General features: G+C 44.4%; 1 protein-coding gene across 2 annotated transcripts in view; it reads right to left on the reverse strand.

Annotated features, from left to right (window-relative positions):
* Positions 1-1009: 1009 nt before the first annotated feature.
* RALGAPA2 (Ral GTPase activating protein catalytic subunit alpha 2) overlaps positions 1010-12388 on the reverse strand; it is a 431148-nt gene continuing 419769 nt past the window's right edge. Inside the window, exons 41-43 of one of the 2 annotated variants that reach the window (XR_008392593.1) lie at positions 7828-7872; positions 7505-7544; positions 1010-4529 (exon numbers count right to left, since the gene is read on the reverse strand). Coding sequence is in view for 1 of the 2 variants with exons in the window: in XM_053670940.1 (XP_053526915.1) it covers positions 7540-7544 (5 nt within the window). In the remaining variant the exon portion in view is untranslated. The remainder of the gene's footprint in view (positions 4530-7504; positions 7545-7827; positions 7873-12388) is intronic. The other variant, XM_053670940.1, reaches the window with a different exon arrangement.

Raw genomic sequence — 12388 nt, forward strand, 5'->3', positions numbered from 1 at the left:
GTGTGGGCCTGCAAACCAAAGGGTCACTGATTCAATTCCCAATCTAAGACACATGCCTGGGTTGTGGGCCAGGTCCCCAGCAGGGGGCACGCAAGAGGCAACCAAGCCCTGGTGTTTCTCTCCCTCTCTTTCTCCCTCCCTTCCCTGCTCTCTAAAAATAAATAAATAAAATGTTTAAAAAAACAAAAAGGCAACCTTAAAAAATAATAACCTCAGTGTCAAGCTTCATTCTATGAGGAGCCAAGTATTAAAAGCACGACATACCTTCAAGGCATGTTCTTGTTATCAGTCAAAAGCTAAAAAAACCGAATTGATTCTGGCTCTCTTTGGCTCAGAACCAGGACCCATTTTGAAGTCATAGAAATGTCTTATAAGTAATAGGTACTCATAAATATTTGCTAAATGAACAAATGGATGATTTTTAGAGAGCTCAATTGTACAATGTCCTGAAAGCTCACTGCTATCCAGAGCACAGGAGCAGCTTAGAACACGGGCAAAAGCCACCTGGTTGGGACATTAGAACATGATGGTTGTAGTCTTGAGGCCAGTGCATAGACATGACTTCAGCCACAGCAACAGAGGCCATTAATTACATGCTCATCAGGGCCTGAGCCTTTAGACCTCTGGAAGGGTGGCTCGTGCAGAGGGCCACCCGGAGAGATGGGAGCCAATGTTGAGGGTCCCGTGGGCCCTGATACAAATCGCAGGAAATATAGACTCAGCTATTTATTTGTGAAGAGATGAATTTAAATCCATTAGATTGATAATGCTTAGACTCAAATACTCATTTGAGTAGTCTTAGCGTACCATGTTATGCACTCAGGGGCCAGTTTTTCATTGGGTAGGTACTGACTACTATTTTGAATAAATATTTCAGCTTCGATTTAGAAACAGAAAGCTTTTGAACAACTTTTCTGGTAAAAACGCAAACCATCTTTTGTTAAATGCTAGGATAAACTTCATTTTCCTACAGATGATAATGAAAACAAACAAAAAAACATATGGCACATAAGTGCTGTGTTTCTATTTTATTAAATCATCACAGTAAATCATAATTAAGAAGAAAAAGAGGGTAGACTAGAGAGTCGTGGTGGTCACCTGTGGAGCTGTGTGCTTCTCTGGGCGTGGCACGCTCTGTGCAGCGACCTGGCACAACATACACACATGACCGAAAGGGTGTGTTACATAAAAACGTCTCTATCACCTGGGTGTAAACCCAGGTGTGAACATTCAGAAAATAAGAGCAAAATAAAAATCAAATGACATGCTGTAACTTAATTATAATATTCCTTCTTTACAAGAACTAGATATTTTAGGCCTGAAAGCATTCATTTAATGTGTATGTCATACATAGATATTGAGTGCAACTAAAAGGATGGTTGTTCATGTTTAATTTCCCTTCAGATGCAGACACTCCCTTTCAGTAGACATAAAGGTAGCATAGTTACATGGAAGACATCACAGTAAGTTTTTAAGGAGTCCCTTAAGCTTCCAGGTGATACAAATATAACAGTAAATGAAGCACAGTTGTTCGCACGGGAGGAAGTTCAGGAAGATGCAATGTGATTTGTACAGCTATGGGCCCAGGTGATCTTGTTTGTAAGGCTAAGGATCTGATCTGTTAGCCTCTCTCACAAAATGAAGGCTGAACCCTCTACCCTTCCCCATGGATTTTTAGGGACTGCAGGCTTAAATGCATGAAGACACTGTGATAGTCATTTACCCAAGTTAAATTTCCTCCCTTCTGGCTACTTAAGACTTTACTATATTTAAAGGAGCCATCATTTTGTGCCGTTACTATTTTTTTAGGTACAAAACCTACTCAGTGAGACTACAGAACAGCAGAGTGCAGAGAAGTAAGGGAATCATCCGGTCCTGCCTGGAAGCCAGTGAGTCTTACCAATTTTGGGCCAATAAAGGGCCACTTTTGTTTACAGACGGCTGACCTACTAATACAACTCAGGTGGGACCCCAGCAGATGAGTGACCCTTAGCAATTTAGTTGAAAGGCATTAATTACAAAAGCATAGTATTTACTTTTCTAAGTGAAAAAAAAAAAAAGACTTGACCATTTCAATTTTCCACCTCAAATAACAAAAATGATTCAAGTCTACATGACTGCAAACAAACCTGGTTGCCAGATCCCATTTCCCCATTCCAAGTCTCCAAATGAAACCCAGTACTAAGAATAGTGGGCTCAGGAAAAGCTCCAGTGGCAAAACTGCTGGTTGTAATCTGGGGTCACAGACTTGTCAAAATCATTAGGGATGACAGAAAGGTCTTTGCTACCTACAACTGAGTTTGCCACTGCAGGGTGAGAGAAGCATTGGTTGCTGGAGGTAAAATGGAATCATGGAGCAGAAGTCCAGGGGAGTTCAGTATGACTCCCAAGTTCCAACACTTCAACTAAATCCAAGAATTCTGCACCAGAGATTTATAGAATCTTAAGATGAAATGTTCTAGACACTACTTCCCAACAGAGTCTCCATGGGACTCTAGAGCCCAGCAACACACACTGCCTTTCCTGGAAAGAATAAGGTTTGGCTATTTTGTAAATACGAAACAAGCAACTCACAGGCAGTCTCAAGTGTGAGTTATGAGGCAAACTAAGCCCACCAGAAAGCCCAAATCATTAAAAAGGTGTGTGTGTGTGGGAGGGGAACATAAACTCCTGAAATTTACTGAGACAACAGAAAATGCTGTGACTTCCAGTCAGCCTTTACATTGCCCATTCAGCCCCAACCAGGGAACAAATCCCTGTTTACACAATGGCACAAAATGACTAAGACTATGTCTTTTCTACTTTGGGGCATCCCCCATCCTCTCATACACAGATGTGTTTAAGCTGCTTCTGCCTGATGGGCCTGGGCCTTAAGCCCCACTTGAATCTCCTATAGAGCAAAAAAACAATTCTCTTTAGAACTAGAAGGTCTACCCTTCTAATAGGAAAGACCTTCCAATCCCCTTTCACTTGCTCTTGGATCTGCCCTTTTCTCTTCAAAGGTCAGGTGCCAGCCAAACCAACTGGATGGTTGACAGAAAGAACTGACTGGTCAGTGAAAATGGCTGCACTGACACTATCAAGTAGCTCTGAGGGCTCACGGAAAGGTTACCTAAGCAGGCTGGGGTAACACACATGGGTGCAGAACAGACGGACAGAGGGTGAAGGGCAGAGGGCAGAGGGGAGAGGGAAAACACCGATGCACGCCTGACCTCTCTTCTGACTGGAGCATCCCCTAGTAGCTGCCTTCCCCCCACACCCCCAAATTCTGAGCCAGCAGTTTACTCTACTCTGGACTTGTGTGTCTGAAATGACCTTACAAGACAAAGACTGCAGTGGGTGGCAGGGCAAAACTCCACATTGAGACAGGCCAAGACAGGTGAGAAGCAGAGGTCTCCCCTGTTGACTGATTTCTGTTTCTGACACCCTCAGACACCCAGCAAGGGTGCTGTGAAAGTGCCAGCAGAGGCAGAGCTTTTCATTGGTTTTCCTTTTCTTTTTTAAAAATAAGGTCATTATGCATCCCTTAGAGCCAAATGAGTGAAAAGCATGATCAAACCCTTGCTTGGAATCTGTCACCCTAAAGCTCTGTACGATGGAAAATATCCCTAAGGCCCCTGCCACGGCCTTGTCCGGGCAGTGGGCAGGAGAGCACAATTCCAGGGGAAGCTCTTGGAGACAGATGGACATTGCACGGTGCCTGTTTCAGTCTAGCACCTGAGCTGCCAAGGTCTTTGCTTGGTGCTATTTTCAGAGGGGCCTTGGGAGCTTCCTGACCTACAGAGCTTTCACAGGGACAGGACCCTGCATTTCTAGAAACATCTGAGTGCTCTGTGATAGAAGTATCATTGTCATAACCTGGAGTGCATCCAGCATGCTCAGGAAAACCTCTCCTCATTTAGTAGGCCTCAGTCACCAGGTGAAAAAACACTCACCAACTGAGGTAAAACTTCTCCTGGGCAAAAGACCCTAGGGAAAGCCAATTTCCCTGATGATGAAATTTTTGAGTAAACCATAAATTCTAACATGAGACCTAGCAAAATCAATACAGAGAAAATTCCTCAAACAATTTGACCGTTGTTTTGCCGGCCCCTCTGTGAATCATGCTTGGGTGCATCAATGAGAGGAAACAACATAGGGCATAGAAACCAGACATCCTGCGCCCCCTCTCTGAAAGCCTGGAATCTTCTGCTGCCTCTGCCTGGAGCAGCCGCACCAATGCCTAAATGAGGGTGGGTATGTCTGTGTTTGTTGGTGACTTTTTCTTCTTTTGAAGCCCAAGATTCATGAGGTTTCTGGGCAAGACAACAGTGCCTAGTTTGAAAGTCCAATCTGCAACATTCCATGGGATTTGTCTTTAACTTCGGAAGTCCATTAATGGAAGGTTTGCTGAGGGCTCTAGCACAACCGCCATGTTTCTGGAGTGTCTGGGTTTGGAGGTTTCTGGGTGTGGGTAATGGGGGACTCTCAACCATCTCCTCTTTGCCAAGAACGCTGTGAGGCAGGCACTCAGGCTGGTGGCCAGGGCCCTGCAAAAGAAGCAGAGAAAGACGGAGTCATGGCACCAAGTGAGGCCCTTGTGGGCACAGATGCAAACAAGGGAGGGTAGGTGGCACTCAGAAGAAATGGATCCACATCCCCAGGAAGGGGTTTGATGCCTTCCCAGTGCTGTGAGTGCTGACGTTTGCTGAATGAATCAACAAATGAATGCCTTTCCTCTGGACTTTCCTGAAGCATAAAAGAAATCACAAATCTTTGTGAAATTAACTGAGCCCTACTGTCGAATCCCGAAATGAAGAATGAAGAGAAAAGATATCTCATTACAGTAAAGGGAGGAGGCGTAAATGAAGCAGCACTGTGCAGAGTCAATGAGAAAACAAGTAAAACTTCACAGGTCACTCTGTGGCTTCCTGTCTGTGATTCTGGCTCCAGTCCTTACTTACATATTGATATTGAATACTAATCTTTAAATACTAATTAATATTTACATATTAATATTTCACAGGAGTTATAACTCCATTATTCCCCAAAGGGTCTGAGATGAGAGGTCAGGATTAAATTGCTTGTCTGAATGGGTCCAGATGAGCAGACTGCTATTTAGCACTGGAGGGAAAGGGAGTGAAGGGAGTAAAATGAGCCTGCATGGCCACAGCACTCCCCTTCCCCTGGCTTGTGGGAGCATGCTCAGAGGAATACAGGAATGTTTGCTGCAATACACAGCCACTGTTGCCAGTGCAGTCTGGTCTCCCCAGGGCAGTTCTGTAGGTGATAGGATCATTTCATCACCCTGCTCCCCCCTCACAGTCTATTTTTAAACCCTGCTTCATTACACCCAGGCTTCCGGAACAAGCCTCAAAAGCAAGCTTCTATACTCCCAAGATGCTTCACTTCCAGGGATTTGGCCTTTGAAATTTTTATTATTATTGGCATTTGAAATTAATTTATGGAAGGTATCTGACAGAATCTGTTTTTGTATTCTGACCTTATGTTATTGTTTCTAGGAAGAGCCTCTAAAATCAATACTTGCAAAATGCTTGGACCTGAGGAGGCCATCTCCCCAGTGAGTCCCAAGACTATACTTTGGGGCTCCCTCACAGGGGCTTTCTCCTCTCTTTTGCTCCTGGTGAGGTCAAGAGGAGAGGGGTCCTGCACCCCTCTATTTTCATCTTGAAAAACAGGCTGCTTCTGACAAAGACAACACAGCTATACTGTCATCTATGGCAAGAGACTGTACTGGTAGCAGGCATCTCTCTGTCCCTTTGTAGTCAGAGGTAGGAACTTGCATTTAATCCCATAAAATGTTCCATTTTGAAATGCCTTTACTTCAAATTTTTTAACATTTCACATTGGGAGAAGGAAGCCAAAACAAAAAAGAGAGTGAATGAAAGAGAAAGTAATGATCAAAGATAGGATATTAAGTAAAGGGAAAATACTGAACCCCTCCACTCCCACCCAGGGAGGGCAGAGGTGGACAGGGTGATGCCAACTCTGAACAGCTGCATGGACCTCTGTAGCAAAGTGGCTTTTGAACGTCTGTCTGAAAGCAGTAGCTGCAACAGCTGAGGGCAAGGGGCAGGCCATCTCCATGCTACAGACAGAATCACACTGTCCCCCTGCATTCCTCTAGTCTCCAACTTTCTGCTGGCACATCCTCAGCCTGCAATGGCTTCTGCCATGCCCACCACACCCCATGACTGATGGGGATGCGATAGCTGTGGAATGAGCAGGTGGGCCACAAAAGAGACAATTCAACACACTCATCCTCTTCCTGCTGAAAACTGGGGGGGGGTTCCTATTTAAAGGACACTTGAGCCCCACTCACCACTTTTGTGTAAGAAGCATGAGGACACACATGAATACGGTGGTCCCAGCAAATCAAGAATTTTGTATGAAGCCCCCAGTGCTAGAGGGAATAGTACTCCCCTGTTCTGCCTGGCCCATCATGAGCACCTGAGTTTTGTGGCTGGTGTTGCCTCTAGAACCTGATGTGAGGGAGCCCAGTTTGATACTGTTCCAGGACTGGGTCAAAGGAAAGGGCCTGAGGTGAAAAGAAAGGGCAGTTGGCTTGGAGGGTCAGCTAGCTGTGATAGTGGCTGCTTGAGTGGCTTGCAGATACAACAGCCCCTGCCTGGTGGGGGAGAGTAGTGTTTTGGATAAACCAAAAATCTGAGCCGGAACATCCCACTTGCACATTTATTAAGACAGTGATTGGTGTCTGTGCCCTGTGTTCCACTCTCACAATGCTGTTAATGAAAGACAGCTTGATGTTCTCCATGTCATCATCATCTCACATCCTTTCCACCTGTCAGCCCATGAACTGGTATAGCCAGGCCACCGCAGAGGATATTCAGCCAGCCCTGAATCCATGGATGTGGCTCTCTGTCAGTGCACACAGGGAAGGACCTGGACCAAGACAGACAGCACCTGCAGTGCCTGCCCTGCCGTCTGGGTCCTAAACCTTGAGATTCCCTGGTTCTCCACCCTTTTTTCCCTCAGCTTTTGTCTGCTCTTCCTCCCCCATCTGTTCTATTCACCAGCCCCCTGGACAACACGCCTTCCTGATCTGAGGCCTTGGAGGCTCTGATTAAGGCAAGTGGTCAAAGGCCAGCACGTGCTACATCTTAGTCTTAGTGGCCCATCTCAAGATCTTGCTCCTCCAGGCTTGGGCAACCAAAAGGGGGGCAGCTCTGAGTCCACTGGCTCCCTGAGGCTCCCAACACAATAGGGCAGGCAACAAAGACACTTTCTGGGACGGCAGGTGTTGGTGTCAGATTCCACCCAGAGTGCAGTAGCAGAAGAAAGGCGCGGCTGAGTTTCCCTCCCAGCACAGACATGCAGGGGCAGGAGTGTGGGCAGAGCCCTTGGGAAGTGGGGTGGGAGCAGTAGGAAGGGGAGGGCATATTTCAGTGAGATGTTAGCCACTGAAGGAGGTCTGTTAGTGACTTTACATACTTATCCCCAAGAGTAGGGTGGTTGGGGAAATCTGCTGAAGTGTTGGTCTTACCTTGCTCAAATACTGCAATGAGAACTTTATGTATTTTAATCTGAAGAAAAAGAACATAAAATCAAATGAATACAGCTAGCACACCGGTAACCCAACTTGATAATGAACACAGTGCTAATAATACATTTATTCCTGGGCTTCCTGAGTGCTGTCACAGGCTTAGAGATCATTAGGAATTAAAAATTCACTTAAAATTCAACTTGGCAGGACAGAATTATAGCTGCTGTCACATTTACAACTGTGAAATGAAGAAGACATTAGCATTCCTAGGATGTATTAAACAGATGTTACTGTGAACCCTAAAGACACTGGGCAGTACTCACCACTGTATCCTTTTTCCTGCTGCCCAATATTTCCAGACTGATTTGCTGTAAAATATAGTCAAAGATAAGACTTTCCGAGACAAATATTTGGAATTCAATGGATGACCTAAAAAATTTTATACCCTTAATGTACGTGAGTTTATATGTCTCTAAGTTTCCTTTTCCATGTTTCTGAGTTGTACATAATGTGTTAATTCAGTCGTAGTGTCACCTGTGATTGACAATCCCTAGAAAAAAGGCACAAGGCATGCTGTGCATAGGGCAAGTCGGGAAGGGGACTCTGTAGTGGTGAAATTGGACCATGTTTGCCCTCACTTGAGGAGCAGCAGGATCTCAGCAGTCATGTCTAGCCAGAGAGGGTATCTGAGCTTTTCTGTAATTTGCGACAGGTTTTCTCAATCACATCTTATTTTCTACATGGATTTTTCTTAGCAAATGCTGCCTCTTTCTGCATCCAGGCCATTGCTCTGCACCCCATCCCCAAATGCTCTTGAATTTAGCATCACTGGACCACAATCAAACCCAGACAAAGGACATTTATCAGTGACACAGGGTGCTGTCCGAGTGGTCACATTTGTAAACTTGGACTGTCTGCTGACCATGCCTGCCAAGGCTGGCACAGTGAGCAGGGCTAGTCTCTAAGACTGGTGGTTCAGATGCCATTGGGACAACCACTGACATACTTTTAAATGGGACTCTTTTCTAATCTAATGATGAAAATCTATTGCCCCCAACAAAAAGTCATTTGGGGTTAGGAATTTCAGGATAAATAACTGGTTGTGGTGATCCAGCAGCATTCTCTGTCTTACCTGATTTCCAACCACTGTTAATTACTCCTTCTTACCACAGCGATTGTGCTTGAGGGAACAAGAAGTTCTTGGGAGGTGTTAATTGTTGGTAACAGAGTAGAACATTTTCTGTGAGTCCTGTAGATAATGTGGTTATTAAATTTCCTATTTCCACCCCAGTACACTGTGCTGTGGGGCCATTTCCTGTCACAGAAAACACCCACACGTAATATCTCTCTTCATGTATCTTCCCTGAGTTGAGGCCGTAAAGCTTGTCCAGGCATCATGCCATGGAACTTCTCCAGGGTGAGCAAAGGGGGTCTCATGGAGAAGCTCCTTGATCTCTCTCCCCTGCAGCCCCCTCAGTCCTTGTTATGCTGGGCGTAGAGACACCTGATTGGTAGAAACCAAGAAAACAGATGGCGCAGCTAACAATGGAGGCTTGTTTGTAATTGCTGATGAGGACTGGTTTGCATCTCTCCCCAGTGTGTCCCCAGATGCAGCCTGGTGTGGTGTGCTGCACCAAAAAGAATGTCTCAATAACTTTCAATCCATGGGTAAGTTAAGGAGATGCAAAGGCAGAGACAGTTGGGGGCTACCTTATTCCATGGGGCTGCAATATCACTAGCCTTTGACGCATGGGTAATGCTACCAAAGGGCAGGGGCCTGCACTTAGAACATAGGTGTTGGCTATAAGCTTCCTGATACATCCCTAGGGGTGAGCATGAGGTGGCAGGTCTCCTGGGCAGGCTGGAAGGCACCAGAAGAGAGCACTGTGCTTGGAGATGAGGGACAGAAAGATAAAAGATGTGTGATGTTTGGGGATATGGGGGAGAGACACAAAGCATAATTATTTCATTCTTTCATCACTGGCTATCTGGTATGTGCCAGGTGCTGTTCTAGGCTTTGGGCTATAGCAGTGAAGAAAGCAGATGAAGCCCCTACCCCTGGGGCTTTGGTGGGGGAGTTACCGTATGTATTCTAATGGGGCAATGTTACCCCCTGGGAGGCAAAAGTATCTCACTCCTTATGTGCATAAAGCCCAGAAATAAGTACGGTAAATAAACAGACAGATAGTATTTCTGTGGTGTTTCAGGAAGGGGACAAATTAGAAAATAAAAATGTCTCAGAAGCCTCCATGGTGGGGCAATAATGAAAAAAATAGATTGAAAGACACTGTACTATGGGGTTAATATGTCTTAAATGTAATTTTTTTTACACATTAGGGGTGCTGGGAATCAAGAATTGGCCCTGCTCACACCTAAAAACAGCTGAGCAGGACCCTTCTGGGGAGACCCCTTCAGGTATAACTCATATGCCAGTGTGCCACTCAGGGACTTAGACAGAGCAGGAACCCAGAGAATCTGGAAGTCATTTAGAGAGAGATGCCTTACTTCTTTGGGCTCATGTGACTTCTCTGATACTCTGGATATCAACGAGGACTTAACTGAGCAAAAAGAGAAAAGGACTCATGATATGGATAAGTGTGGTGATTGCTGGGAGGCATGGGGGTATAAGGAGACTAAATAATAATGGAAAATATACAATAGATTAAAAACACAAGAAATAATCTTGGTTGAAGATTTTCTGTGTTCCACAGAGTTCTGTGTCATGGAGGCTCTTGAAGAGCTGCTGGGTCTTTTGTGGCATGTTTTCTCTGCTGTACTCACTGGGAGCAAAAGAACAAGGTCTTAAACCAAACTTCTCGTCTCCAAGGCCAGTGCCATCCAGGACTTGCACCTGGGATAAGCTGAACAGGGTCGGACAAGAAAAGTGGCTGCCTCTCTCTGGGTTCTTGTTACTGAACAGTGTGGAAAATAATTAACTGCATTCAAGATAAATGGGAAAGGGAATAATTTTGAGAGCTGGCATGGATGAGAGAGAGAATACTGGACCAGAGTTTCAGCTTTAGTGCTAAATATCCTTCCATCAGGAAGGCAGACAGCGAGGGAGATCAGAGAGCCATCTGGGTTATTCAGACCCCTTGGAATGGCTCTGAGGAAGGGAACAGGTACAGCCATGGATGGGGTAAGCCTACACACTCAACTCAACACTGGCAACCCAAGATCAGTGGGAATTAGCCAGCCTAATTAACATTTCCAAATGGCCCAAGGAGGGGCTTCCAGTATTTCCAACCTGCAGCAATGGCCCTGGGCTCAGCTTCCTCTTTTGGTTGTTGGTCTTGCCCATCCACTTTGTTTCTGCAGCAGGAAGCTAGGACAGCTGGACCAAAGGCAGGCACGCAGAGAGAGTGTGTATGTTATGTGCCTGCACGTGCATAAGCACCTGTGCAGTTAGGGACTAAGCAAGTATGTGGAACATCGTGAAAAAACTTTCCTAATATTTTTCTCTCCCCCTTCCACACTATAATATACTCTTATAGATATGTAACTAAGATTAAGTAGATTATAGATTTAAAATTAAATCCTGTTGTCAACTTTCCTGATAGGCCCTCTTGAAGAAAAGAGGTTTCCAGACCCTCTCCCTACGTCACAGAACACCAAAATTTCAGTTGCATCTGGCCAAAGTGATGGCTATTCATTTTACCAGATTTAATTCACATTTCAAAACAAACAAAAAAAACCTACCAAAATGTTTGTAGCGGCCATATTCATAAATAGGTAAAAAAATGGAAACAGCTCACATTTCTATCAATTGATGGAAAACCAAAATGTGGTCTACTTTTACAATAGACAATAAAAAAAGTGAAATACTGATACAGGCTATAACTTTGATAAACATTGAGAATATACTAAGTGAAAGAAGCCAGGGACCAAAGACCACATATTATATGATTCCACTCATGTGAAATGTCTAGCACAGGCAGATTCATGAAGACAGAAAGTAGGCTTGGGTTGCTTAGGATTAGGGGTGGAACAGGGTGAATGAGAATTGACTACCAGAGGGTTTGTTTTTGTTTATTTATAAGGGATAAAAATGTTCTAAAATTACATTGTGGTGATGGTTCTACAACCTTGTGAATATATGAAAAACTGAACTGTATATTTGAAATGGCTAAATTGTATGGCACATGAATTATATTTCAATAATGCTAGTTTTAAGAAGGGAAAAATAACATAGATGTAGTCTGGGTAGCTACTGCTCGTACTTTTCCAAAAGTGACACAACAGAAGTGGCTCTGAGTTCTAGGGGAAAACAAACACCCCGTGAACACCCAAGGAGGTAGAGGGCTGGAGTAGCTAAGCAGCTGCCCCCAGCAGCTCTTCTGTGCCACACTAAACACTCAACTATCTTCAAGGCAAAGAAAATGGGGCCACCTGTTAGATAACACGCTACTCTTCTTCAAGGTCATCTTTCAGGTTTATTCTAACTTGCCTTCATCTGTCTTGTAAAAAGTCAGAAGTGGCGTTGGGCAGCAAAGTGGGACTGCAGTGTGATTTTCTATGCAGCATAGGGGTGTATTTTAAATTCCTAATAATCAATAGCTCAAGAAAATGTAGCAGTTAAGTTTGTGGTGACTTGTGGGAGAACAATGAGTTCTCATTGTTTGTTTGAGGAAATATTAAAGAAGCAATGGAACTGACTGCTAGTTTCATTGATAAAAGCTGTCTTGTTGTTTTCAGACATTCAGGAAGCTATTCTGGGCCATAATTAAGATATTTTCTATGTGTGAATTGTTCCTATGGTGCTTCATTTACATCATAACATGAAATATTTTGGTTAACTTTCTGTCAACTTTTCAGTTACCTGTGCCAAAGTGGGTGTGCATTTGTCATACATTCTATAAAGTAGTCCTCTCTGCCTCTGGAGAG

Source organism: Artibeus jamaicensis, unplaced genomic scaffold, assembly GCF_021234435.1.
Source record: "Artibeus jamaicensis isolate MK-2021 breed Jamaican fruit bat unplaced genomic scaffold, CSHL_Jam_final contig_65, whole genome shotgun sequence".
Lineage (NCBI taxonomy): Eukaryota > Metazoa > Chordata > Mammalia > Chiroptera > Phyllostomidae > Artibeus > Artibeus jamaicensis.